Raw genomic sequence first — 25,822 nt, 5'->3', positions numbered from 1 at the left:
GTTCGGGGACCCACCAGAAGCGGTCTGAGAACAGTGTCCACTGGTCAAGCCAGGCACCCATAAAAGGCTGGAGTGGGATCGATGGGCATGAGCTGTCCCTGAGGTGGCACCGATGACCAGAGCTGAGGCCAAGCTAGAGGCCTTGGACTGTGCTGACTCCCAGCAGACACAGCGCTGACCTGGCTGCTGAGCCCCACCTCGTAGGCTGCAGGGGTGCCTGCAGAAGGGCACCGCAGGGCCGCCGGTCCTGCAAGCTTTCTGGGGCAGGCCAGGCCTGACTTTGGCTTTGGGGCAGGGAGGGGGCTAAGGTGAGGCAGATGGCACCAGCCAGGTGCACACCCAATGCCCGTGAGCCCAGACACTGGACCCTGCCTGGACCCTCGCGGACAGACAAGAACCGAGGGGCCTCTGGGCACTGGTCCCAGCTCTGTCCCACACCGCGGTCACATGGCGCCACCTCTCTTGCAGCCTCCACCAAGGGCCCATCGGTCTTCCCCCTGGCGTCCTGCTCCAGGAGCACCTCTGGGGGCACAGCGGCCCTGGGCTGCCTGGTCAAGGACTACTTCCCCGAACCGGTGACCGTGTCGTGGAACTCAGGCACCCTGACCAGCGGTGTGCACACCTTTCCGGCTGTTCTACAGTCCTCAGGGCTCTACTCCCTCAGCAGCGTGGTGACCGTGCCCTCCAGCAGCTTGGGCACCCAGACCTACACCTGCAACGTAGATCACAAGCCCAGCAACACCAAGGTGGACAAGAGAGTTGGTGAGAGGCCAGCGCAGGGAGGGAGGGTGTCTGCTGGAAGCCAGGCTCAGCCCTGCTGCCTGGATGCATCCCGGCTGTGCAGCCCCAGCCCAGGGCAGCAGGGCAGGCCCCGTCTGTGTCCTCACCCGGAGGCCTCTGCCCACCCCACTCATGCTCAGGGAGAGGGTCTTCTGGCTTTTTCCACCAGGCTCCGGGCAGGCACAGGCTGGATGCCCCTACCCCAGGCCCTGCGCACAAAGGGGCAGGTGCTGCGCTCAGACCGGCCAAGAGCCATATCCGGGAGGACCCTGCCCCTGACCTAAGCCCACCCCAAAGGCCAAACTCTCCACTCCCTCAGCTCAGACACCTTCTCTCCTCCCAGATCCCAGTAACTCCCAATCTTCTCTCTGCAGAGCTCAAAACCCCACATGATGACACAACTCACCCATGCACACCGTGCCCAGGTAAGCCAGCCCAGGCCTCGCCCTCCAGCTCAAGGCGGGACAAGAGCCCGAGAGTAGCCTGCATCCAGGGACAGGCCCCAGCAGGGTGCTGACGTGTCCGCCTCCATCCCAGATCCTGGTAACTCCCAATCTTCTCTCTGCAGAGCCCAAATCTTGTGACACACCTCCCACGTGCCCACGGTGCCCAGGTAAGCCAGCCCAGGCCTCGCCCTCCAGCTCAATGGGGGACAGGTGCCCTAGAGTAGCCTGCGTCCAGGGACAGGCCCCAGCCGGGTGCTGACACATCCGACTCCATCTCTTCCTCAGAACCTGAACTCCTGGGGGGACCGTCAGTCTTCCTCTTCCCCCCAAAACCCAAGGACACCCTCATGATCTCCGGGACCCCTGAGGTCACGTGCGTGGTGGTGGACGTCAGCCACGAAGACCCCGAGGTCCAGTTCAGGTGGTATGTGGACGGCATAGAGGTGCACAATGCCCAGACAAAGCCGCGGGAGGAGCAGTTCAACAGCACGTACCGTGTGGTCAGCGTCCTCACCATCCTGCACCAGGACTGGCTGAACGGCAAGGAGTACAAGTGCAAGGTCTCCAACAAAGCCCTCCCAGCCCCCATCGAGAAAACCATCTCCAAAGCCAAAGGTGGGACCCGCGGAGGGCGAGGGCCACATGGACAGAGGCTGGCTCGGCCCACCCTCTGCCCTGAGAGTGACCACTGTGCCAACCTCTGTCCCTACAGGGCAGCCCCGAGAGCCGCAGGTGTACACCCTGCCCCCATCCCGGGAGGAGCTGACCAAGAACCAGGTCAGCCTGACCTGCCTGGTCAAAGGCTTCTACCCCAGCGACATCGCCATGGAGTGGGAGAGCAGCGGGCAGCCGGAGAACAACTACAAGACCATGCCTCCCGTGCTGGACTCCGACGGTACCTTCTTCCTCTACAGCAAGCTCACCGTGGGCAAGAGCAGGTGGCAGCAGGGGAACGTCTTCTCATGCTCCGTGATGCATGAGGCTCTGCACAACCACTACACGCAGAAGAGCCTCTCCCTGTCTCCGGGTAAATGAGTACGACGGCCGGCAAGCCCTCGCTCCCCGGGCTCTCGGGGTCGCGCGAGGATGCTTGGCACACACCCCATGTACACACTTCCCGGGCGCCCAGCATGGAAATAAAGCACCCAGCGCTGCCCTGGGCCCCTGAGAGACTGTGATGGTTCTTTCTGTGGGTCAGGCCGAGTCTGAGGCCTGAGTGGCATGAGGGAGGCAGAGCGGGTCCCACTGTCCCCACACTGGCCCAGGCTGTGCAGGTGTGCCTGGGCCGCCTAGGGTGGGGCTCAGCCAGGGGCTGCCCTCAGCAGGGTGGGGGCTTTGCCAGTGTGGCCCTCCCTCCAGCAGCAGCTGCCCTGGGCTGAGCCACGAGAAGCCCTAGGAGCCCCTGGGAACAGACACACAGCCCCTGCCTCTGTAGGAGACTGTCCTGTTCTGTGAGCTGCCTGTCCTCAGACCCCCGTACCCACTCGGGAGCATGCCTAGTCCACGTGGGTAGGGACAGGCCCTCCCTCACCCATCTACCCCCACGGCACTAACCCCTGGCAGCCCTGTCCAGGCTTGAACCCACTGGGGACACAACCAACTCCGGGGACATGCACTTTCGGGCCCTATGGAGGGACTGGTCCAGATGCCCACACACACTCAGCCCAGACCCGTTAAACAAACCCAGCACTGAGGTTGGCCGGCCACACGGCCACCACACACACACGTGCACGCCTCACACACGGAGCCTCACCCGGTCGACCTGCACAGCACCCAGACCAGAGCAAGGTCCTCGCACACGTGAACACTCCTCGGACACAGGCCCCCACGAGCCCCACGCGGCACCTCAAGGCCCACGAGCCGCTCAGCAGCTTCTCCACATGCTGACCAGCTCACACAAACCCAGCCCTCCTCTCACAAGGGTGCCCCTGCAGCCACCACACACACACAGGCCCCCACACACAGGGGAACACACGCCACGTCGCATCCCTGGCTCTGGCCCACTTCCCAATACCGCCCTTCCCTGCAGCTGAGGTCACATGAGGGGTGGGCTTCACATCCTCCTGCCCTCTGGGGCTCAGGGAGGGACACGGGAGACGGGGAGTGGGTCCTGCTGAGGGCCAGGTTGCTATCTAGGGCCGGGTGTCTGGCTGAGCCCCGGGGCCAAAGCTGGTGCCCAGGGTGGGCAGCTGTGGGGAGCTGACCTCAGGACACTGTTGGCCCATCCCGGCCGGGCCCTACATCCTGGGTCCCGCCATAGAGGGAATCACCCCCAGAGGCCCGAGCCCAGCGGGATACAGCACTGACCACCCCCTTCCTGTCCAGAGCTGCAACTGGAGGAGAGCTGTGCAGAGGCGCAGGACGGGGAGCTGGACGGGCTGTGGACGACCATCACCATCTTCATCACACTCTTCCTGCTAAGCGTGTGCTACAGTGCCACCGTCACCTTCTTCAAGGTCGGCTGCACGTTGTCCCCAGCTGTCCTTGACATTGTCCCTCATGCTGTCACACACTGTCCCTGACACTGTCCCCAGGCTGTCCCCACCTGTCCCTGATGCTGTCCCCCACGATCTCACAAACTGTCCCTGACACTGTCCCCCACGCTGTACCCACCTGTCCAACAGTGTCCCCCAGGCTGTCTCCACATGTCCCCGACACTGTCCCCTATGCTGTCACAAACTGTCACTGACACTGTCCCCCACGCTATCCCCACCTGTCCCTGAAGCTGTCCACCATGGTGTCCCCAGCTGTCCCTGACATTGTACCCCACACTACCCCCACCTGTCCCCAATACTGTCCCCCATGCTGTCCCCACCAGTCCCTGACACTGTACCCAACGCTATCCCCACCTGTTATCAACACTGTCCCCCACACTGTCCCCTCCTGTCCCCAACACTGTCCCCCATGCTGTCCCCAGCAGTCCCCAACACTGTACCCCACGCTATCCCCACCTGTTATCAACACCGTCCCCCACACTGTCCCCTCCTGTCCCCGAATGTCCCCCATGCTGTTTCCTCCACAACACTGTCCCTCCTGTCCTCAACACTGTCCCCCAAGCTGTCTTCTCCCGTCTCCTCCTATCCCTGACACTGTCCCCCAGGCTGCCCCCTCCTGTCCCCAACAATATCCCCCACACTGTTTCCTCCTGTCCCCTCCTGTCCCTGACACTGTCCCCCATGTTGTCCCCTCTTGTACCTGACACTGTCCCCCATGCTGTCTTCTCCTGTCTCCTCCTGTCCCTGCCACTGTCCCCCATACTGTCCCCACCTGTTCCCGACACTGTCCCCCATGCTGTCACCACCTGTCCCCGGCACTGTCCCCCATGCTGTCACCACCTGTCCCCGGCACTGTCCCCCATGCTGTCACCACCTGTTCCTGACACTGTCCCCCATAGTTTCACCACCTGTTCCTGACAGTGTCCCCCATGCTGTTACCACCTGTCCCCAACACTGTCCCCCATGCTGTCCCCACCTGTCCCTGACACCGTCCCCCATGCTGTTCCAGACACTGTCCCCCATGCTGTCCCCTCCTGTCCCCAACACTGTCCCCCACGCTGTCTCCTCCTGTCTCTGACACTGTCCCCCACTCTGTCCCCTACAGTCCCTGACACTGTCCCCCATGCTTTCCCCTCCTGTATGCAACACTGTCCCCCACACTGTCTCCTCCTGTTCCTGACACTGTCCCCCATGCTGTCCCCACCTGTCCCTGACACTGTCCCTGACACTGTTGCTCATGCTGTCCCCACCCATCTCCGACAGTGTACCCCATGCTGTCCCCACCTGTCCTCCACAATGTCCCCCATGCTGTCCCCACCTGTCCCTGATGCTGTCCCCCACACTGTCCCCGTCTGTCCCCAACACTCTCACCCACGCTGTCCCCACCTGTCCCTGACACTGTCCCCCATGCCATCCCCATCTGTCCCAACAATGTCCCCACGGTGTCCCCAGCTGTCCCTGATGCTGTCCTCCATGATGTCCCCACCTCTCCCTGACACTGTCCCCCATGCTGTCCCCATCTGTCCCTGACACTCTCCTCCATGCTGTTCTCACCTGTCCCCAACACTCTCCCCCACACTGTCTCCACCTGTCCCTGACACTGTCCCCGATGCTGTCCCCACCTCCCCTGACACTGTCCCCCACATTGCTTCCACCTCTCCCTAACACTGTCCCCCACACTGTCCCCACCTCTCCCTGACACTGTCCCCCACGCTGTCCTCACCTGTCCCTGACACTGTCCCCCACGCTGTCTCCACCTCCCCCTGACACTGTCCCCCACACTGTCCCCACCTCTCCCTAACACTGTTCCCCACACTGTCCCCTCCTGTCCCCAACAATTTCCCCCACACTGTCCCCACCAGTCCCCAACACTATATGCCATGCTTTCCCCACCTGTCCCTAGCACTGTCCCCCATGCTGTCCCCTCCTGTCCCCAACAATGTCCCTCATTCTGTTTCCTCCTGTCCCCAACACTGTCTGCCACTCTGTCTCCTCCTGTCCCTGACACTGTCCCCACTCTGTCCCCACCTGTCCCCAACACTATCCACCATGCTGTCTCCACCTGTCCCTGATGCTGTCTCCCACACTGTCCCCACCCCTCCCTGACACTGTCCCCTATGCTGTCCCCACCTGTTCCTAACACTGTCCCTCACACTGTCCCCACCTGTCCCCGATACTTTCCCCCACACTGTTCCCACATGTCCCCAACACTGTCCCCCACACGGTCTCCACCTGTCCCTGACACTGTCCCCCACGCTGTCCTCACCTGTCCCTGACACTCTCCTCCACGCTGTCCCCATCTCTCCCTGACACTGTCCCCCACGCTGTCCTCACCTGTCCCCAACACTCTCCCCCACACTGTCTCCATCTGTCCCTGACACTGTCCCCCACGCTGTCCTCACCTGTCCCCGATACTCTCCCCCACACTGTCTCCATCTGTCCCTGACACTGTCCCCCACGCTGTCCTCAACTGTCTCTGACACTGTCCCCTGTGCTGTCCCCATCTGATGCTGTCTTCTGTGCTGTCCACACGCTATTGCTGCCCTGGCTCTGCTCTCCATCTCCAGGCCTCAGAGCAGGCAGTGGTGAGGCCCTGGCAGGTGGGTGGCATGAACGGCGGATGGGCTTCAGGGGCAGGGCTGTGGCCTCAGTGCCCTGAGGGGTGGGTGGGCCTCGGGAGCAGGGCTGTGCCCTGGGTGGACTGAGGGGTGGGTGGGCCTCGGGGGCAGGGCTGTGGCCTCGTCACCCCTGTGCTGTGCCTTGCCTACAGGTGAAGTGGATCTTCTCCTCGGTGGTGGACCTGAAGCAGACCATCATCCCCGACTACAGGAACATGATCGGGCAGGGGGCCTAGGGCCACCCTCTGCGGGGTGTCCAGGGCCTCCCAGTCCCCACACACGAGCCGTGGGCCATGCTCAGCCACCACCCAGGCCACACCTCACCGCCCTCAACCCCATGGCTCTCTGGCCTCGCAGTCGCCCTCTGACCCCTGACACGCCCGCCTTCCAGACCCTGTGCATAGCAGGTCTAGCCCAGACCTCCGCTGCTTGGTGCATGCAGGGCGCTGGGGCCAGGTGTCCCCTCAGCAGGACGTCCCTGCCCTCCGGACCGCCAGGTGCTCACACAAAAGGAGGCAGCGACCGGCATCCCGGGCCCCCACCCAGGCAGGAGCTGGCCCTGGAGCCAACCCCGTCCACGCCAGCCTCCTGAACACAGGCGTGGTTTCCAGATGGTGAGTGGGAGCATCAGCTGCCAAGGTAGGGAAGCCACAGCACCACCAGGCCCTGCTGGGGAGGCTTCGGAGAGCTGCGAAGGCTCACTCAGACGGCCTTCCTCCCAGCCCGCAGCCAGCCAGCCTCCATTCCGGGCACTCCCGTGAACTCCTGACGACAGGAATGAGGTTGTTCTGATTTCAAGCAAAGAACGCTGCTCTCTGGCTCCTTGGAACAGAGTCTCGGTGCCCGCACCACCCCTTGGCTGCCTGCCCACACTGCTGGATTCTCGGGTGGAACTCCACCTGCAGGGACAGCCAGCCCCAGTGTCTGCGCTGGGGAGAGAAGGGGCCAGGCCCAGGACACTGCCACCTCCCACCCACTCCAGTTCACCGAGATCACTCGGAGACGAGCCTGGGTCATGTGGCCGCTGCAGGAGCCCCACAGTGCAAGGGTGAGGATAGCCCAAGGAAGGGATGGGCATCTGCCCAGACAGGCCTCCCAGAGAAGGCTGGTGACCAGGTCCCAGGCAGGCAAGACTCAGCCTTGGTGGGGCCTGAGGACAGAGGAGGCCCAGGAGCATCTGAGAGAGAGGTGGAGGGACACCAGGAGAGCCAGGAGCCTGGACACAGCCAGAACTCATCACACAGGCTGGCGTCCAGCCCCAGGTCACGTGCAGCAGGAATAACCAGCCACTCTGGGGGCACCGGATGGAGAGGCAAGACGACAAAGAGGGTGCCCATGTTCTTGCGAAAGCGGTGCTGCTGGCCACGAGTGCTGGACAGAGACCCCCACGATCTGCTGCCCCCATCACGCCGTTCCGTGAATGTCACGCAGAATCCGCAGACAGGAAAGGAGGCTCGAGCGGGAGTGCGGCAAGCGCCTGCCTCGACCGTCAGGGAGGACTCCCGGGCTCACTCGAAGGACGTGCCACCATTTCAGCTTTGGTAGCTTTTCTTCTTCTTTTAAATTTTCTAAAGCTCATTAACTGTCTTTGATGTTTCTTTTTTGATGACAATAAAATATCCTTTTTAAGTCTTGTACTTCGTGATGTGAGCCACCTTTCTGTGTCCACGCACCTCCTGCCCCCGGTGGGAAGCACAGTCGGGAGGAGGCTGGTCGAGCTGCAACTCGGGGGCTCCCTACAAACGCCCCCCGCCTCCTGCAGCCACACGCATTGCCCGAGTGGCCCTCCCTGGCCCCTGTCGCTACATGGACCCCTGGGGCTTCTCCTCTCTTCTAAATGGATGCAGTTTCTCCTCCTGCTGGGCACGGTGCTGCCTGCCCTGGTCATTCTGCAGGGGACAGGGCCTCCAGGGAAAGCTGGGTCGTGGCTGGGAGCTGGCTCAGGCTGGCCAGGCAGAGCCACACAGAGGGCCTTCCAGAACCAACCATGGTCCAAAGCGACAGGTGGGTGTCAGATCTGTGTGTGTCAGCTCAGGACCACGGCGGGGCGGCTCACAGAGCAGACATGGATCCTCCCAGGCCTAGAGACCAGGAATCTGAGATCAGGGTGCGGGCAGGGCTGGTTTCTCTCAAGCCCTCTCTCCTTGGCTTGTAGACACCGTCTCCTCCCTGGTGGTCACATGGCCATCCCTCTGTGTGTCCGTGTCCTAAGCTTCTCTTCTTAGAAGAACACATCGGATTAGATTAGTGACCTCATATGAACTTAATGACTTCTGTAAAGACCCCATCTCCAAATACACTCACATTGTGAGGCCAGCGATTAAGACTTCAATATATGAATTTGTAGGGGCCACAATTTAACCCATCACAGTCCATACTCTGGCCCCCCAAAATTCATGTTCTTCTCACATGCAAAATACATTCATCCTGTCTCAGCATCCCCCTGGGCACTAGGTCATGTCGCAAGGACGGATTTTCCACACAAATAACTGTTGCAACAGAAGAAAGAGTCCGGCATGACCTGGACTCACCTTCATCTGTGCGGAGGCCACAGCCTTGTAAAGGGAGGTGGTAGAGGGAGCAGGGAGGGTGCTCGGGGCTTGGTCGTCGGGGAAGGGAAAAGTTGCCCAGTGCTGGTCAGCGTCCCCGGGATGGGGCCTGCTGTGTCCTTGCTGGCCACTGTTGAGGTCAGGATTCCGTCCTCCCAGAGCCTGGAGACACAGGCCCCATCCTTACCAGTGGGGACACTTCAGGGAGCAGCTCTCAAGTCTTGAGAAAGACCCTCCTGGGTCACAGGAAATGCACAGACATTGGGAACGGACAGAAGGACGTGTGGTTGCAGCCCTTTCAGCAGACACCCTGAGAAAGGGAGGTCGGGGTTGGTCCAAACGGTCAGTTCTGCTGCGCGGAGCTTTCTCAGACAGGTGTTGATGGGTCAGGGGTCGGCCTAGGGGTGCGGCCAGAAGCTGTTAGAAACTGTTAATGTCTGCTCAAGTCTTTACAAGCTAAGGTTGAGGCCGAGTGGAGAGGCTCCAAGGAGCCTGGCTGCAACTCAGCAAGGACAGGGTCTTGTTACTGCGGTGGCCGGGCTGGGAAATGCCATCGGAGCTGCCTGTGGCAGGAGAGAGACCATCTCACCCAGGAAAGAGGAGTGGTTGGATTCGTTTGTGTGGCATTGAGCAGCTGGAGCTACACCAAACACAGAGTTGGGGATGAAATCCCCAGACTCCAGGCCCTGCCGTGCCGTGGGAGGGCTCGCCGCTGGAGGGTGGGCTCCAGGGGGCCTGGCCTGAACTGGGTGCTGAAGCCCAGCCCTTTAACTCTCAGGACACGCTGCTGCAGCCCCGCGGGGGGTGAGGGAGGCAGCACCTGGGGTGTAGGGCGGGCAGCTGCTGCATCACCGGCTCTATCCTAAGCCCAAGGATGGCGTCCCAGAGATGCAGGAGAGCTTTGTCCAGAGAGGGTGCCAGCCTTCAGGACAGGGCCTGCTGGACAGGTCTCCACCCTCTGCCCTTCAAGGGGCCCTACGGGCCTCCAGGTTCTCTGGTGGGGTGGGCTCCAGTCCACTGTCTGAGGATGGACGGCCTGGCCAGGATAAGGGAAGAAAACCCAGGGCAGTGCTGGGCTCCGGGTCATTCCGTGCACTGAGCATGCTGAGTGGGGAAGAAGAAGATGCTTCCTGCAGCTCCTGCCCCCTGCAGGGCCTGGCGCCTGGACCAGCTTCCCCTGGGGAAATTGGGCCCCTCCCTGAGCCACCCGGGGCCCACCTCCCCCTTTCCACCTGGGACCAAGCATCCTCCAGATGGCTGACCCTCCTGAGGGAACACCATGCCCAGCCCCAGGACCCTCCCTCAACTCTCCAGCAAGGCTGCTCTGTGGGCGGACCCTGCACGTACCCCAGCAGGCCATGCTGTGATGTAACATGACATGGTGTGACGTGGATGTAATGTGGCGTGATGTGACAGGACATGCTGTGATGTTGTATGATGTGGTACGACAGTATGATATCCGAGGGGTGATGTGATGTGGTGCAACATGGTATAATGTCCCTGGTGTGATGTGGTGTTGGACATGGTGTGATGAGGTGTGACAGAGTGTGACATCCCTGGTGTGAGATGCTGTGATGTGGTATGACATGATGTGACGTGGTGTGACATGGTGGGATGTGGTGTGACACAGTGTGACATCCCTGGTGTGATGTTGTGTGACGTAGTGTGATGGGTATGACATCCCTGGTATGATGGGGTAAAATATGGTATGATGTGGAATAGTGTGACATGATGTGATGTGACGGGACAGGATGTGACATCCCTGGTGTGATGTGGTGTGATGAAGTATAACAGGCTGTGACATAATGTGATGTGGTGTGATGGGGTGTGTATCCCTGGTGTGACGGGGTGTGATGTGGTGTGACACAATTTGATGTGGTTGTTGTGGTGTGACATAAGGTGATGTGGTGCAACATCCCTGGTGTGATGGGCTATGATGTAGTTTGACGTGGTGTGACGTAATGTGATGTGGTGTGATGGGATGTGACATCTCTGCTGTAATGAGGTGTGGTGTGACATGATGTGACATGTGATGTGCTGTGACAGGGTGCCACATCCTTGATGTGATGTGATGCAGTGTGACATTGTGTGATGTGGCATGATGGGGTGTGCCAGGGTACGACATCCCTAGTATGATGATGAGTTTCATGGTGGGATGTGGCATGACATCCCTGGTGTGACGTAGGCTGATGTGGTGTGACATTCCTCGTGTGACTCCTGTGTTGTGACATTTGTGGTCACCCCAGCATACAGAGGTCCCTGTGGCCAAGGGAAGAGGGAGAATGGAACCATCTGAGCATGTTGACCTGGAGGAACTGGTGGCCCTTCAGTCCACGAAGCCCACCCTGCCAGGTGGCCCTGCCCCACGTGACCCAAGTGGGCTTCCAGAACAGGAAGCAGGACTCTGGTTAGACAGGAGGAAGGATGCCACCACGTGGCCTTATGAAGAGACACAGAGCGAGGCTGTGACCTCAGCATCCGCCCAGCACAGGGTGCTGCTGAAGCCCCTCCTGTCCTCTCAGCAGGGGTCCCAGAGCAAGGCCCGAGGCAGGCTGAAGAGAGGGGCAGAGGGAGGATGCTGGGGAGGCAGGGGTGAGGGGAGTGAGAGCCCAGGTTTCAGCTGAGCCCCTGCACAGGGAAGGAGCCTAGCCGAACACCCATCTCCCCACACGCTCCCAACCCTGCCTCTGCCCGACCACCTCCCAGAGGGCACCTCGAACCCTCTGCTACCCACACTCAGCAAGGGGTGTGGTGTCCCCACCGAGCCCAGCCACTGAGGCCCGTTACAGCCATGCCTGGGCCCACCACTCCCGTGGCCAAGCTCTCTGCTCACACGGCAGGACAGGGCCAGGCCTGGAGGAGACAGAACATCAGTCCCATGGCCAAGCTCTCTGCTCACACGGCAGGACAGGGCCAGGCCTGGAGGAGACAGAACATCAGTCCCATGGCCAAGCTCTCTGCTCACACGGCAGGGCCGGGCCTGGAGGAGACAGAACGCACAGTGTGGCATGGTACTCAGGCTGCACATGCCTGCCATACGTGGGGGCCACACAACAATGCCTGCCACGCATGGGGGCCACGTGACACACACATATACACACGGGCCTTGCAGGCACATGAATAAGTACAACACCAGCACCCACCCAGCGCACTCATGCACGGGCACCCAGGTGAGTCACAGCCTCACGCCTTGAGCTACTCCATGTGCCACACCCTTCACCCACGTTCCCGTCCCCGGTGCTAGCTGTTGAGCCACACCGTCTTCTCTCTGCATCCCTCCCAGCCCACTCAGCACAATGGACATGCTCTCTCCCATTCAGAGACTGCACCGGCCTCTTCCCCTCAGCACCCACGTCTCGCCGTCTCCCAGGAAACCGGGACTACTACGGGCAGAGACCACCTCCCTCACTGTCCACGTGGACCACCCCACACCTGACCCCAAACAGAGTCACACTACGTCCTGCTTCAATATCGAAAAGGGGAAAAGCTGGAGGAGGGGAAAGATGAAAGAGAAAAAAGCAAGAGGGGAGGGTCACATTCTTGTGAGGCTTTGATTACAGCTCACTGAGCCCCCACGTTGCATGAAAAGGAGGGGTGGAGGGAGCAAGTACGCGTTCGTCTTGTGCTCACTAAATCTGCACTTTATAAGAAAATAAACAGTAGAGGAAGAAGTCAAATATGCATTCGTCTCAGGGGCAGGAGGGACGATTTTCTTGTCTCATTTTGTCCCATGTGATGAAGACCAGCCTGTTAATTTATGTTGTCAGGGTGAGGGAGGCCACCTGGGGAGACCTGGCCTATCTGCTGCTGCTATCAGTTTGGAAACAAAAGGAAAGGCATGACTTTTCCTTTTTTTTTTTTTCATGAGTCAGCTTCCCACCTCAATTGTTCCTTTTGGAATAGTGAGTTTGGGGTCCTGAGATTTTATTTTCCTTGCACAATGTTCAACGTCGCACCCTCACTATTCAGGAGAGCTGGTCCACACCCAGACCCCTGCCGTCCCTGGATGCTTTTCAAATACGTGCTGCAGTCTCTGACACTCTCTCACCATTGTAGAAACTGAGGCCTTGGTGAGCCTGCGGCCCCTGCTCATGGGGACAATGCCAGGCTAAAACTAGCATTTCTGACCCAAAAGCTCCTGTTCCTTTCACTCACCCCACACCAGCTCTTTGAGTCCAGAGCTTTGTCTTTGCCTGAGTTCTGCCCTCAGGAAGAGGGCCCCAACCCAGCCACCAACACATCACACCCTGAGAGGGTGCCAGGAGCCCAGAGATGTTTGGAGAGCACAGAAGCCCTGGAAGCTCTGTGGAGATGCTGCACATTTCTCTCTTCAACAGATACTCACCAGGTGGCCAGCGGCAGAGATACCACGTGGCATGGAGCTCGCCTTGGCCAACAGGACAGGTGTGGGGTTGGGAGGCCTTCCCAGGGCACTCCGTGAAGCAGAGCTGTGGGGAAAAGTTGGGGCCAACCTCAGATCTCCCCGTCAACACCGGGTCTCCTGCCCTCCCGGGCCACAGAAAACTAAGCTCCCTGGATACCGAGGCTGGGTGGGGCCATGGGGAACAAGAAATCACAACGAGTTAAAAGATCATTTTTAAAAACTATTATGATCATGACTCACATAAACATATCACGACACATTTCAGAGATGCTCTTTCTCTCATTAATTAAGGTGTTGCAATTAGTTCAAAGTAGAATTCTAAGTACTACACTGACGTAATTGACTCCGGAATGCTAAAAGGGGTTCATAGATAGATGCAAAACTGTCTTCTTCCCTGGGAGGTGAGGAGGAATTCATTGTCCTTCCAAAGATGAGAACTTGAATTTCTACCAATTCAAAGAGTTTTTGCTTTGCTATCAATTATGTACAACTTAGAGCAGTGGTCCCCAACATTTTGGCACCAGGAACCAGTTCCATGGAAGGCAATTTTTCCACAGACCAGGATCGGGGGATGGTTTGGGGACAAAGCTTTTCCACCTCAGATCATTAGGCATTAGGGTGTCATGAGGAGTGTGCAGCTTAGATGCCGGGAATGTGCAGCTCGCAATAGGGTTCGCTCCTATGAGAATCTAATGCTGCCACTGATCTCACAGGAGGTGGAGCTCGGGCAGTAATGCTCACACACCCCTCACCTCCTGCTATGTGGACCAGTTCCTAACGGGCCATGAGCTGATTCCAGTGCATGACCCAGGGGTTGGGGATCCCTGGCTTGTAGAGGTGTAAAATAGTTCAAAGGAAATAAAAGATGCAGAGCTCCATAGAATGAAATAACCTGGAAGAGTGTACAAGATGATGCCTTGCTTTCCATGGAAGACACCTACTAATCTTTTGGTCCATTTCAGTTTTTCTCAATGTTTCCTATAAACATATGTAACTGACTGACACAAATAGATCCATAACATAAAGAGGACCCCTGTAAACCAACGAGAAAAAAATTCAAATAATTCACTGAGGAATAGGCAAGAGAATTGAACAGATGTTTTACAGAAGATATCCAAATAGCCACTCAACATATGAAAAGATGTTCAACCACACTAGTCAACAGGGAAATGAAAATGAAAAACCACATGAGAGAAAGTAGTTCTGATTCCAATAATGCTGGAGCAGCTAATATCAGACTAGCCCTTTGGCAGATGGCAATTATAAACACTGGAAAAGCTGTAAGCACACACAACACCCACTCATACCAATTGCAGGCACTGGAATATGACCACAAGTAGGCAAACACTAGTAAGGATTATTCCGTGAAATATCTGTCTGAAGTCACACCCCAGGGCATGGAATGGGTGCAGCCAGAGTTCAAGCAGGAAACTGCAGACCTCCTGGTGAGGAGTGGGATGCAGGGCTGCATTTTCAGAGCAGCTGGAAATGAAGAGAAGATGTCCGTAAAGGAGAAGGTCACCGAAGGGAAACCCCACAATCTGCAAGTAAACTCCTCTGAAACCTCTGGCTGATCCCTTAGGTGTGCATGGGTAGGGAAAACTCCAAAGGGCCCAGCAGAAAGCAACACCTGTAAGGTCGAGAGAACTGAGATTCCAGCTACTGCCAACGGCCAGGCAGACAGACTTTGGAGTTTGAGTCAGCTCAAGCTAACTGTTTGCTAACATTAAAAAAAAATGCTCTGCTAAGGAAGAATGCAAAACCCATTTCCTGTACCACAGATTATCAACAACATCAGGTGCACATCCAAAATTACCAGGTATGCAAAGAAATATGAAAATGTGATCCATAGTCAAAAGAAAAAGGGATCAATGGAGATCAACTCCAAGATGACCTAGATGCAGATACAGTTATCAGACAAGGACTTTAAAGAAGTTATGTTAAATATGTTCAAAGACTTAAAGGAAAATACGGTTATCATGAGTGACTAGATGAGGTATCTCCATAAAAAACTGAAAATACTTACAAAAACCAAATGAAAATTCTAGAACTAAAAGTATTATTCTGAAATGAAAAACATCATTTGACCAGGCCCAGTGGCTCATGCCTGTAATCCTAGCACTTTGGGAGGCCAACAAGGAAGGATCACTTGATCTCAGGAGTTTGAGACCAGCCTGGGCAACATGGTGAAACCCCATCTCTATTGCATTAAAAAAGAAAAGAAAGAGAAAAACATTACCCAAGTTTAATAACAGATTGGAGAAGACATAAGAAGGAACTGAAAACTTAAAGATGCATCAATAGAATATATCAATTCTTTTTAATCCAATCCAAAGAAGACAGAGAAAAATACTAAAAAATGAAAAGAGACTCATCCTGCTGGACAAGGCAAAGGATTCTAAAACATGGGAAACTGGAGTCCAGAGGGGGATGTAATACTTCCATAGGAAAGGTCGACCCTAAGCTATATGCAAATGTACCTGCGTAGGCTGCTGTGGTGGGCTGATGGCATCTCCCTGGCCAAATGTATGCCCACCTGGAACCTCAGAATGTGACCTTATTTGGAAATAGGGTCTTTACAAATTAGGTTAAGGACTTGAGATGATATCATTCTAAATTTTGGATGGATCCCAAGTCCAAGGACTGGTGTCCTCATAAGAGGAGAGGACACAGATACACATGGAGGTAAGCCATATGATGACAAAGGAGAAGATGAGGGGTATGTCAGGAGCCACCTGTGTTTGTCCATTCGCATTACTATAAAGAAATACCTGAGGCTGAGTGACTTATAAAGGAAAGAGGTTGAATTGGCTCACAGTTCTGCAGGCTGTATAGGAAGCATGGTGCCAGCATCTGCTTCTGGCGAGGACCTCAGGAAACTTACAATCATAGCAGAAGGTGAAGGGAGAGCAGGTATGCCACATGGCAAGAATGGAAGCAAGAGGCTGAGGGGGGCCCCAGACTTAAACAACTAGACTCTGTGTGTGAGCTGACTGGGGGAGAATTCACTCATCACTAAGGGGATGATGCTAAATCATTCATGAGGGATCTGCCCCCTTGATTTAATCACCTTCTAGAGGCCCCACCTCCAACACTGGGAATCATATTACAACATGAGATTTGGAGGGGACAAATATATAAACCATATCCTTCCACCCCTGGCCCCCCAAATCTCATGTCCTTCTCATGTCGCAAAATACAATCATGCCTCCTCAACAGTCCCCCAAAGTCTTACCTCATTCCAGAATCAACCCAAATTTCCCAAGTCCCAAGTCTCATCTGAAGATGCGTCCCTTCCACCTATCAGCCTATGAAATCAAAGACAAACTGACTCCCAAAATACAATGAGAGTGCAGACATTGGGGTAAACATTCCCATTCCACAAGGGAGAAGTTGGCAAAAAGAAAGGATCTACATGCCCCATACAGGTCAGAAATCCAGCAGGGTGGTTATTAAAGCTTAAACCTCCAAGGTAATCTGCTTTGACTTCATGTCCCATATCCAGGGCACACTGGTGCAGGGGGTGGGCTCCCAAGGCCTTGGACAACTCTACCCCTGTGGCTTTGGAGGATGTGGCCCCTGTGGTTTCTCTCACATGACAGAGTTGAGTGCCTGTGGCTTTTCCAGATTCAGGGTGCAAACTGCCAGTGGATCTACCATTCTGGGGTCTGGAGGACAGTGGCCCCCTTCCCACAGCTCCACTAGGCAGTGCCCTGGTGGGGACATTATATGGGGGTTCAACCCCACATTCTCTTTGGCACTGCTCTAGTAGAGGTTCTCTGTGAGGGCTCCATGCTGGCAGGAGGCTTCTGTCTGAGCACCTGGGCTTTCTCATACATTTCTGAAATCTAGAGGGAAGATGCCAAGCCTCCTTCACTCGTGTATTCTGGGGGCCTACAGGCTTAACACCAGATGGAAGTCACCAAAGCTTATAGTGGCTTGCACTCTCCAAAGAAGCACCCTAAGCTATACTTGGAGCCCTTTGAGCCAAGGCTGGAGCCAGAGCAGCCAGGATGTGGAGAGCAGTGTCCCAAGGCTGCACAGGCAGCAGTGGCCATGGGCATGACCCACAAAACCATCCTTTCCTCCTTGGCCTCTGGGCCTGTGATGGGAAAGACCACCTCAGAGATTTCTGAAGTGCCTTCAAGGCCTTCTTCCCTTTGTTCTGGATATGAGCACTTACCTCCCTTTTAGTTATGCTAATCTCTCTAGCAAGTGGCTGCTCCATAGCCTACTTATATTTCTGTCCTGAAAATACCTTTTCTTTTCTACCACATGGCCAGGCTGTGAATTCTCCAAAATTTTTTATGCTCAGCTTCCCTTTGTTGATGAAAAAAGCCAGATTCTATAAAACACTTGACGAGATTGATTCTGAGCCAAATGTGAGAGCCATGAACTGTGGCACAGCCTCAAAAGGTCCTGAGAACACGTGTGCAAGGTGGTTGGGTTGTGGCCTGGTTTTATGTTTTACAAAGACATGGGACATCAATCAATACATGTAAAGTATACATTGGTTCGGTTTGGAATGGCAGGACAATTCAAAGTGGGGAATTCCAAATCATAGGTGGATTTGAAGATTTTGATTGGCAATTGGCTGAAAAAGTTAAATTATCTAAAAAGTTGAAGCCAGCAAAAAGCAATGCTTAAGAGAAAGGGGGTTGTGGAAGCCGAGGTTCTTGTTATGTAGATGAAGCCTCCAGGTTCCAGAGAGAAGAGATGGTCAATGTCTCTTATCAGAACCTCAGAGGTGCCAGACTCTTGGATAAATCTCTCCTGAATCAGGAAGAGACCTGGAAAGGGAAAAAGATTCTCTACAGAATATAAATTTCCTCCACAAGAGACGGCTTTGCAGGGCCATTCCAAAATGTGTCAGAGAAACATATTCTGGGATAAAATAATTTCCTTCCATGCCAGCCACCTGTCATGTGATGCTATACCAGAGTCAGGTTGGAATTTCATACCTTATTGCTACAAAGAGTCAGCTTTGTCAGTCTTCAGCTCCCTGTTTTAATGTTAACACTGGTCAGCTGAGCCTAAACTCCAACAGGGAGAGGGTAGAGTGAGGGACCCCAAACCACCCTCCCCTGCCTGTCATGGTCTGAACTGGTTTTCCAGGTTTCTTTGGAATCCCCTCGGATTCGCATTTTATTTTTTCGTTTACACCTTTTAAATATAAGTTCCAACTTTAAGTCATTTCTTTGCTCCCATATCTTACCATCGACTGTTAGAAGCAACCAGGTCACATCTTAGAAATCTCTGCTTAGAAATGTCTTCCACAGATGCCCTAAGTCATCACTCTTAAGGTCAAACTTCCACAGATCCCTAGGGCATGAACACAATGCAGCCAAGTTGTTTCTTAGGATTTAACAAGGGTGACCTTTACTCCAGTTCCCAATAAGTTCCTCGTTTCCATCTGAGATTTCACCAGCCTGGCTTTCACAGTCCATATGTCTATCAGCATTTTGGTGACAACCATTTAATCAGTCTCTAAGAAATTCCAAACTTTCCCTCATCTTCCTGTCTTCTTCTGAGTCCTCCAAATTCTTCTAACTTCTCTGCCTGTTACCTAATTCCAAAGCTGCTTCCACATTTTCAGGTATCTTTATAGCAATGGCCCACTCCTCAATACCAATTTTCTATGTTAGTTTGTGTTACTAGAAAAAAAAAATACATCAGGCTAGTAATTTATAAAGAAAAGAGGTTTAGGTGGGGCACTGTGCCTCATACCTGTAATCCTAGCATTTTGGGAGGCAGAGCCAGGAGGATAACTTGAGCTCAGAAGTTTGAGACCAGCCTGGGCAACATAGTGAGAACTTGTCTTGAAAAGACAAGAAGAAGGGAAGGGCGGGGGAGGGCGGAAGGGCAGAAGGGCAGGGCAGGACAGAAGGGAAGGGCAGGAAAGGCAGAAGAGAAGGAAGGAAGGGAGGTTTAATTAGCTCATATTTCTGCAGGCCATTCCGGAAACATGGCCCTGGCATCTGCTTCTGGTGAGGCCTCAGGGAGATTGCAATCACGGCAGAAGGAGAAGGGGAAGCAGGAATGTCACATGGCAAGAGGGAGCAAGAGAAGAGAAGTGTCACATCCCAGACTTTTAAACCACCAGCTGTCACATGGACTAACTGAGGGAGAACTCACTCATTACCTGGGGGATGGTGCTAAACCATTCATGAGGGGTCCAGCCCCATGATCTAGTAACCTCCCTCCAGGCCCCACATCCAACACTGGGATTAACATCTCAACATCAAATGTGGAGGGACACACCCAAACCATTTCACCACAGGAGGCTGGAAGAGGTGGAGGGTCCTCCCCTGGAGCACTCAGAGTCAGCCACCAACACCTTGATCTCAGATTCCTGACTTCCAGAACTCTGAAAAAATTTTTGTTGTTTTAAGCCACATTTGTGATATTTTGTTATGGCAGCCACAGCACGGATATAGCTGGTAACAGAGTTCTTTAGCCTCCAAAATACAAGCCTGGGGTAAATAACTATTGAATTTGGCCACATGGAAATCAGGAAGAATGTAATAGGCATCATCGATGGACGGGATGACCTGGGAGATCGTGGCAAGTTTAAAGCTAATTGGAAGTTGGCAATCAAAAAATCCTGTCTTGCAAATTGCCAGGAAATTGCCAAGAAAACCTTTAGAAAACATGGTTAAAGATGGAGAAACCCGGATGACTCCCTGGTTTCTAAAGAGGTGCTTAGGCACTTAAGTGAGACTGACGAGACTTCACACTGTACCCTTCAGAAGGGCGGACACTCACGAGATCGTCAACCGCGGCTCCCTGGCTGGGAGGCAGACACAGAGCTGGAGGCAGTGGCCACATACAAGGTTGGCAGAGAGGCATCAGCATTGGGACTTGTGGGAGGCCCTGGGAAGGAACAGGCAGTGGTGGGGCCTGGACAGCCCTGGGGAAAGGAAGTTACTTGGAGGAGACCAGGGCCTTGCATTTGGGCCAAAACCAAGGACAAGACATCAGCTGGTCCCAGGGAACTCTGGAGCCCACCACACCACCATGGGTGCAGGGGCCTGACAACCCAACAGAGGGCTGTGGGCACTGGGCACCAGCCTGTGGGGAGTCTGAAGGCTGCTGCCCAGCCACATATGTCCTGGTACTGAACAAAGGGTTCAAGAGGCACCTGGAGCCCCGCCCTCCTCAGAGCAGCCTCTTAGCCTCAGCTGGTATTGGCCCCTGGTCACCCCACATGCCCTGACAGTGGGGCCTGGCCTCAGAAAGGGGCCCCTCCATTTGTATTTTCTACCTGATCCTTGACACAGTGCTAACACCAAAGACCAAACCCTAATCTTGGTTCACACACTCTGCAAAGAAATGACTAAGACAAGTTCTTCCGGAGGTCAGTTTTAGAACATGCTTATTCTAAGTTAATTCTGCCTTAACTCTGTGCACCAAGAAAACTATCTGCACATCTGTAGTAAAATGTGAAGGTACCTTCATTTTGTTTGTACACTAAACTTTTAAGAAATATCTCACTTTTTAAAACTTGGTTTTGTGTTTTGTATGCTTATAATATTTTCCATAATAGATCATTTTAATGATGAACTCTGAATCTTCTGACAGAATGCAGATCAATGGATTCCTAGCCATCAGGGAGGTGCTGATTGCAAAGGGGCCTGGTGGAATTTTGGAGACATTCTACATCTTCTTGCAACTGTTCGTCTGGATTATGGTGGTGGTTGCATGACTGTGCATTTGTTGAAACTCACATGTAACAGGATGGATTATACTGAATGTAAACTACACTTGAGTAAATATGACTTTTAAAACTTTAAAAATTTGGGGGATGGTTCACTGCCCCGGCTCCAAGCCCCCTGGCCATGCTGCCTGGCCAGCCCACCCCCATCCCTGCCAGCGCTTGCCTCCAGCGTCCCAACAGCCTCCTGAACCCCTGGGCTGCTCTAAACCCTCAGGAGCACAGCCATGCGGGAACAGCTGGATGGAGATGGGAAGCCCGAGACTCGTGCCACACCACGTCCTCCCACCCCCACCAGCCACACACAGACGTCAAAGCAGCACTGTCCTCGCACACACTGCTCCCACCAACCCTGGCACGGCCATTCCAGGCCTGGGATAGGAAGGCAGACGCTCCCCCTACCCCCAGACACAAGCATTCCTGCACACACACCCCAGCACACACACACACTCACATGCACACACTGACACACACGGGTGTGTACAGCTGAGACACAGCCCGTTCCCAGGCAGTCCAGTCCCCATCACTGAGGGAAAGGGGCAGCACTGTGGGGCCACAGGAGGAGCAGCTGGACACAGAGCCGGGCGCTGGCGAAGGCCCAGGCCACTGAGGGAGGCTGCTGGCATGGCTGGGCGTGAAGGCCCGAAGAGGGCAGGAGGGGCCGTAGGCACTGTGCCTATTGGACCTACCCGGGCACATGCGGGGCAGGACAGGAACAGCCCGGCCCCTCAGACAGGAAGGGGTGGGGGCAGGGGCCATTTCTGGAGGCCAGGGCAGGGCCAGCACCCCAAGGAAAAGCAGAGCAGGGTGAGAACGGACCTGGGGCTCAGAGCTGAGCAGGACTGGTGGGCCCCAGCAGGGAGACACAGAGGACCGGGAATCTCAAGGCTGGCAGAGGCCAGAGATGGAACCCCAGCTGGGAAGCCGTCCTCCTTCCTGGAGGCCCACCCTGCCCAGCCCCTGCAGCCCAGCACAGCTTGGGGCATTGGATAGAACCGGGAGAGAGCAGGCCGGGCACTGAGGCCCCTGCCCCAAATGCCCACAGCCTGGGGAAAATGAGCAGGTACATGGGAGGGCAAGTGGAGCCCCAGGCACACCCACACAGTGCACACAGCCTCACTGGGGCCGGAGTGGGGCAGGAGGCTCGCCACCCCTGCTGTGCTTTCTCTCCTAATCTCACCCTGGGTTTCTCCCACAATTGATGCCGGTGATATTTCGCTGAGATTGTGGACTAAGAGTTGGTGCTGGAAGGGGTTAGCCATCGTGGAGATGCTGCTATGGGATGCAGGGATTTTGCATGTGAGAAGGACATGATTATGGGGGGAGCGGAGGGCAAACTGTCTTGGGTTAAAATGTGTCCCCTATAAATTCATGTGTTCAAGTCCTAACCCCCAGGACCACAGAACGTGACCTTGTTTGGAAACAGTCTTTGCAGGTGCGATCAAGTTCAGATGAGGTCACCCTGGAGTAGGGCAAGCCTCTGATCCAATATGACTGCTGTCCTCATGAAAAGGGGGAATCTGGGCACAGACAGCACGTGGGGAGAACCCCCTGTGAAGATGGCGCTGCTTCCACAAGCCAAGAGCAGCTTCCTTTTCCATGCTGGATGCTTCCTGTTCCACTCTGGATGCTTCCTGTTCCATGCTGGATGCTTCCTGTTCCATGCTGGACGTTTCTTGTTCCACTCTGGATGCTTCCTGTTCCACTCTGGATGCTTCCTCTTACATTCTGGATGCTTCCTGTTCCATGCTGGACGTTTCTTGTTCCACTCTGGATGCTTCCTATTCCACTCTGGATGCTTCCTGTTCCATACTGGATGTTTCCTGTTTGACTCTGGATGCTTCCTGTTTGACTCTGGATGCTTCCAGTTCCATTCTCGACGCTTCCTGTTCCATGCTGGATGCTTCCTTTTCCATTCCGGACACTTCCTATTCCATTCTGGACACTTCCTGTGCGACACCTCCTCAGACGTTCCGTCTGCCCAGTCCCTCTGGTCTCATCCTGTCCCCTGCTACCTCCCACCTCCACATTCGTCCTTGCCCAGCTCCAACCTCTCTCTAGAGCTTCGACCTGGCAAGATCCCTGCTGAGATCAGTCCAGGTTCCCCCAGCACAGGTAGGAGCCTTGCACCTGCCCTTGGACCTCCCCACCCTGCATGGTGCCAGCATCCCCTAGGCCCAAGGCAGGCCCCATTTCTCTCTCTGCTTCTAGTCCAGTGGACCCAGAGTCCCACTGCAACTCAGGTGTGCCCCTGACCTCTGAGGAAGCTAAGTGCCCTGTCCCTAGCCAGGCCATCCACTCTGCTCAGCCCCAAGGCCCTGCTCACTACCCCTTCCCCTCACCTGTACCCCAGGCGCTGGCCGACTCTGCCCAGGCCCTGAATGGGCCCCTCTGGCTCCCCTCTGCTGCTACACTTCCCTGCACCACCTCTACTCAGTTTCAGTGTGTTCATCCACGTGTCCCACGTCCCCTCGGCCCCCAGGAGCACAGCTGGTGGCCCTGGTTCCTGGCAGCCCATCTTGTTCCTTCTGGAGCGCCAGCCTCAGAGGCCTTCCTGTACAGGGTCCACTCGGCCAGCCCTGGGACCTTCCTGGTCTCAAGCACATGTTTCCCCTGTAGCCAGACCTGCCCCTGCCTGTGAGCTCAGCCCTGAGCTCTGGAATGCCTTCCCTTCTCCATCCCAGCTCGCCCTTGCCAGCTGCTCAGCGGGATGGGCTCACACTCCCCTCCCTGCACCATGAGTGAGAGCCAGCTGGAAAGAGGCCCAGGCAAAAGCAGCCACCAGGGCCCAGTGGGGGCCAGAAGCTTCAGGTGAGAGGCCCAGGTATTGAGAGGCTGAGACCACGGGCAGAATGGTCATAATCGCTGCCAGTCTCAGTCCAGCCCCAGGGACTCAGAGACAGAGAAAAGAGCAGCACACAAGGTCAGGGCTCCCCACCTTCTCCTGTGAGTATGGAGGAGTATGGGGGCAGCCACCACCCCCATCCCCACACACCCATGAGGCAGCCTCAGCTGTGTCTGGACTCCCCCTCGCCCTCTGACACAGAAACCACCAGAAGAAAAGGGAAGTTCAGGAAGTAAGCGGTGCCGCCGGTTTCAATCCTGTTCTTAGTCTTTGCAGTGTGGAGTTCACACCCCTGGGGACCTGGGGGCCGAGCTGTGATTTCCTAGGAAGACAAATAGCAGCTGACGGTGGGGGCGGGGCTGCCCACAAGTACTGCGCCAGAACAGGAAGGGCTGAGACCCCCACCTTGGTGAGTGGGGTCAGCACAGGGCAGGGGCACAGGCTCAGGAGGAGAAGGACAGAGCCTGGGGGCAGTCGTGGGCTCTCCTGGACCTGAGCTGCTGAACAGGCTGCAAGAGGCTGGGGAGATGCTGGGGCGAGGCCGGCCCCACATGGAGGCCCAAGAGGAGACAGCACGGGGGAGGTGGGCAGCCTTCAGGCACCGATGCCCACCCAGTGCGAGATGACAGGGACTGTGGGCAGGGGCTTCCAAGCCAAAAGGGCAGGACACACCAGAGGCTGACTGAGGCCTCCAGGGCGACCGGGCTGGGAGCACGAGGAACATGACGGGATGCGGCACAGCCGGCCGTGGGGTGATGCCAGGATGGCCAGGACTGACCTGAGCTGAGGAGGCAGCAGAACGAGGGAGGAGGAGAGGCCCCAGGTGAACGGAGGGGCTTGTCCAGGCCTGCAGCATCTCCGGAGCCCAGGGCAGGGTCAGCAGTGCTGGCTGTGGGGCCCTCCTCTCAGCCAGGACCAAGGACAGCAGGTGAGCCAGGAGCAGAGCAGGGAGGGTGAGCGTGGCAGCAGGACAGGAGGGTGGAAGCCAAGGAGCCCAGAGGCAGAGGCAGGGACAGGGGAGGGACAGGGGCTGGGCTCAGGGCCAGCTGATGGGGCTGGGGCACCTGCTGGCGGGGAGCAGGGCTGTGGTCAGCAGCGGAGAGGAGGGGAGAGCTGTGCTGAGCGCACCGGTGGGAGGAGGGAAGAGTCCAGGGAGGCCCAGAAAGGCCCAGAGCGCAGCAGGCCTGGGGCGAGGGGAGGGGCTGAGGCTCCATGGGTTCAGGGAGCTGACCCAGAAGAGCAGAGGCCACTGAGGAGCTGAGGTTCCGGAGAGGCTTCCAGAGCAGGAGCAGTGCAGGGACGGGAGGATCCGGGAGCTCATCCAGGAGGGGCACATGGGCATGGGCAAGGGGCTCTGTTGGGGAGACCTTTTTGGACCCTGGGGCTGCTCCACAGCATAGGGAACACGCCAAGTGCTGCAAAAAGAAAAATGAGGCCAGAAAAACAGCCCAAACCTGGACAGAGGGTGCCAGGACAGGCAGGGGGGGCAACAGTGGCCTGAGTGACATTGCTGTCCTTTGTTGAGGGAGGGCAGAGTGAGCAGGGGGCAGGCATTGGACTTCAGGGGACCAGGACCGAGCAGCCACAGGTGAGCAGGGCAGGTGGGAGGCAGGACGAGCAGGGGGCAGCTCCTGGAGCTCAGGGGACCACGGGAGAGCATCTGAAGGTGAACAGGGGCTGTTGGGGGGGCAGGATGAGCAGGGGGAAGACCCTGGAGCTCAGGGGACCAGGGCAGAGCATCAGAAGGTGAGCAAGGCTGGTGGGAGGCAGGACGAGCAGGGGGCAGCTCCTGGAGCTCAGGGGACCAGGGCAGAGCATCAGAAGGTGAACATGGCTGGTGGGAGGCAGGATGAGCAGGGGGCAGCTCCTGGAGCTCAGGGGACCAGGGCAGAGCATCAGAAGGTGAGCATGGCTGGTGGGAGGCAGGAGGAGAAGGGGGCAGCCCCTGGAGCTCAGGGGACCAGGTCAGAGTAGTCGCAGGTGAGCAGAGG

General features: G+C 56.2%; 2 gene segments (V, D, J or C); both read left to right on the top strand.

Annotated features, from left to right (window-relative positions):
- LOC134760151 (immunoglobulin heavy constant gamma 1-like) overlaps nt 1–7,133 on the top strand; it is a 102,419-nt gene extending 95,286 nt beyond the window's left edge. Inside the window, 6 exon segments of the C gene segment in view lie at nt 469–762; nt 1,155–1,205; nt 1,512–1,841; nt 1,939–2,253; nt 3,552–3,682; nt 6,492–7,133. Of these exon segments, the coding sequence occupies nt 1,574–1,841; nt 1,939–2,253; nt 3,552–3,682; nt 6,492–6,575 (798 nt within the window).
- Nucleotides 1–25,822, top strand: part of LOC100937468 (Ig alpha-1 chain C region-like) — a 189,317-nt gene that overhangs the window by 95,034 nt on the left and 68,461 nt on the right.

The sequence above is a fragment of the Pongo abelii genome, chromosome 15, assembly GCF_028885655.2.
Source record: "Pongo abelii isolate AG06213 chromosome 15, NHGRI_mPonAbe1-v2.0_pri, whole genome shotgun sequence".
Lineage (NCBI taxonomy): Eukaryota > Metazoa > Chordata > Mammalia > Primates > Hominidae > Pongo > Pongo abelii.
Note: the sequence above shows the minus strand (reverse complement) of the source record. Positions and strands in the feature narration are given on the sequence as shown.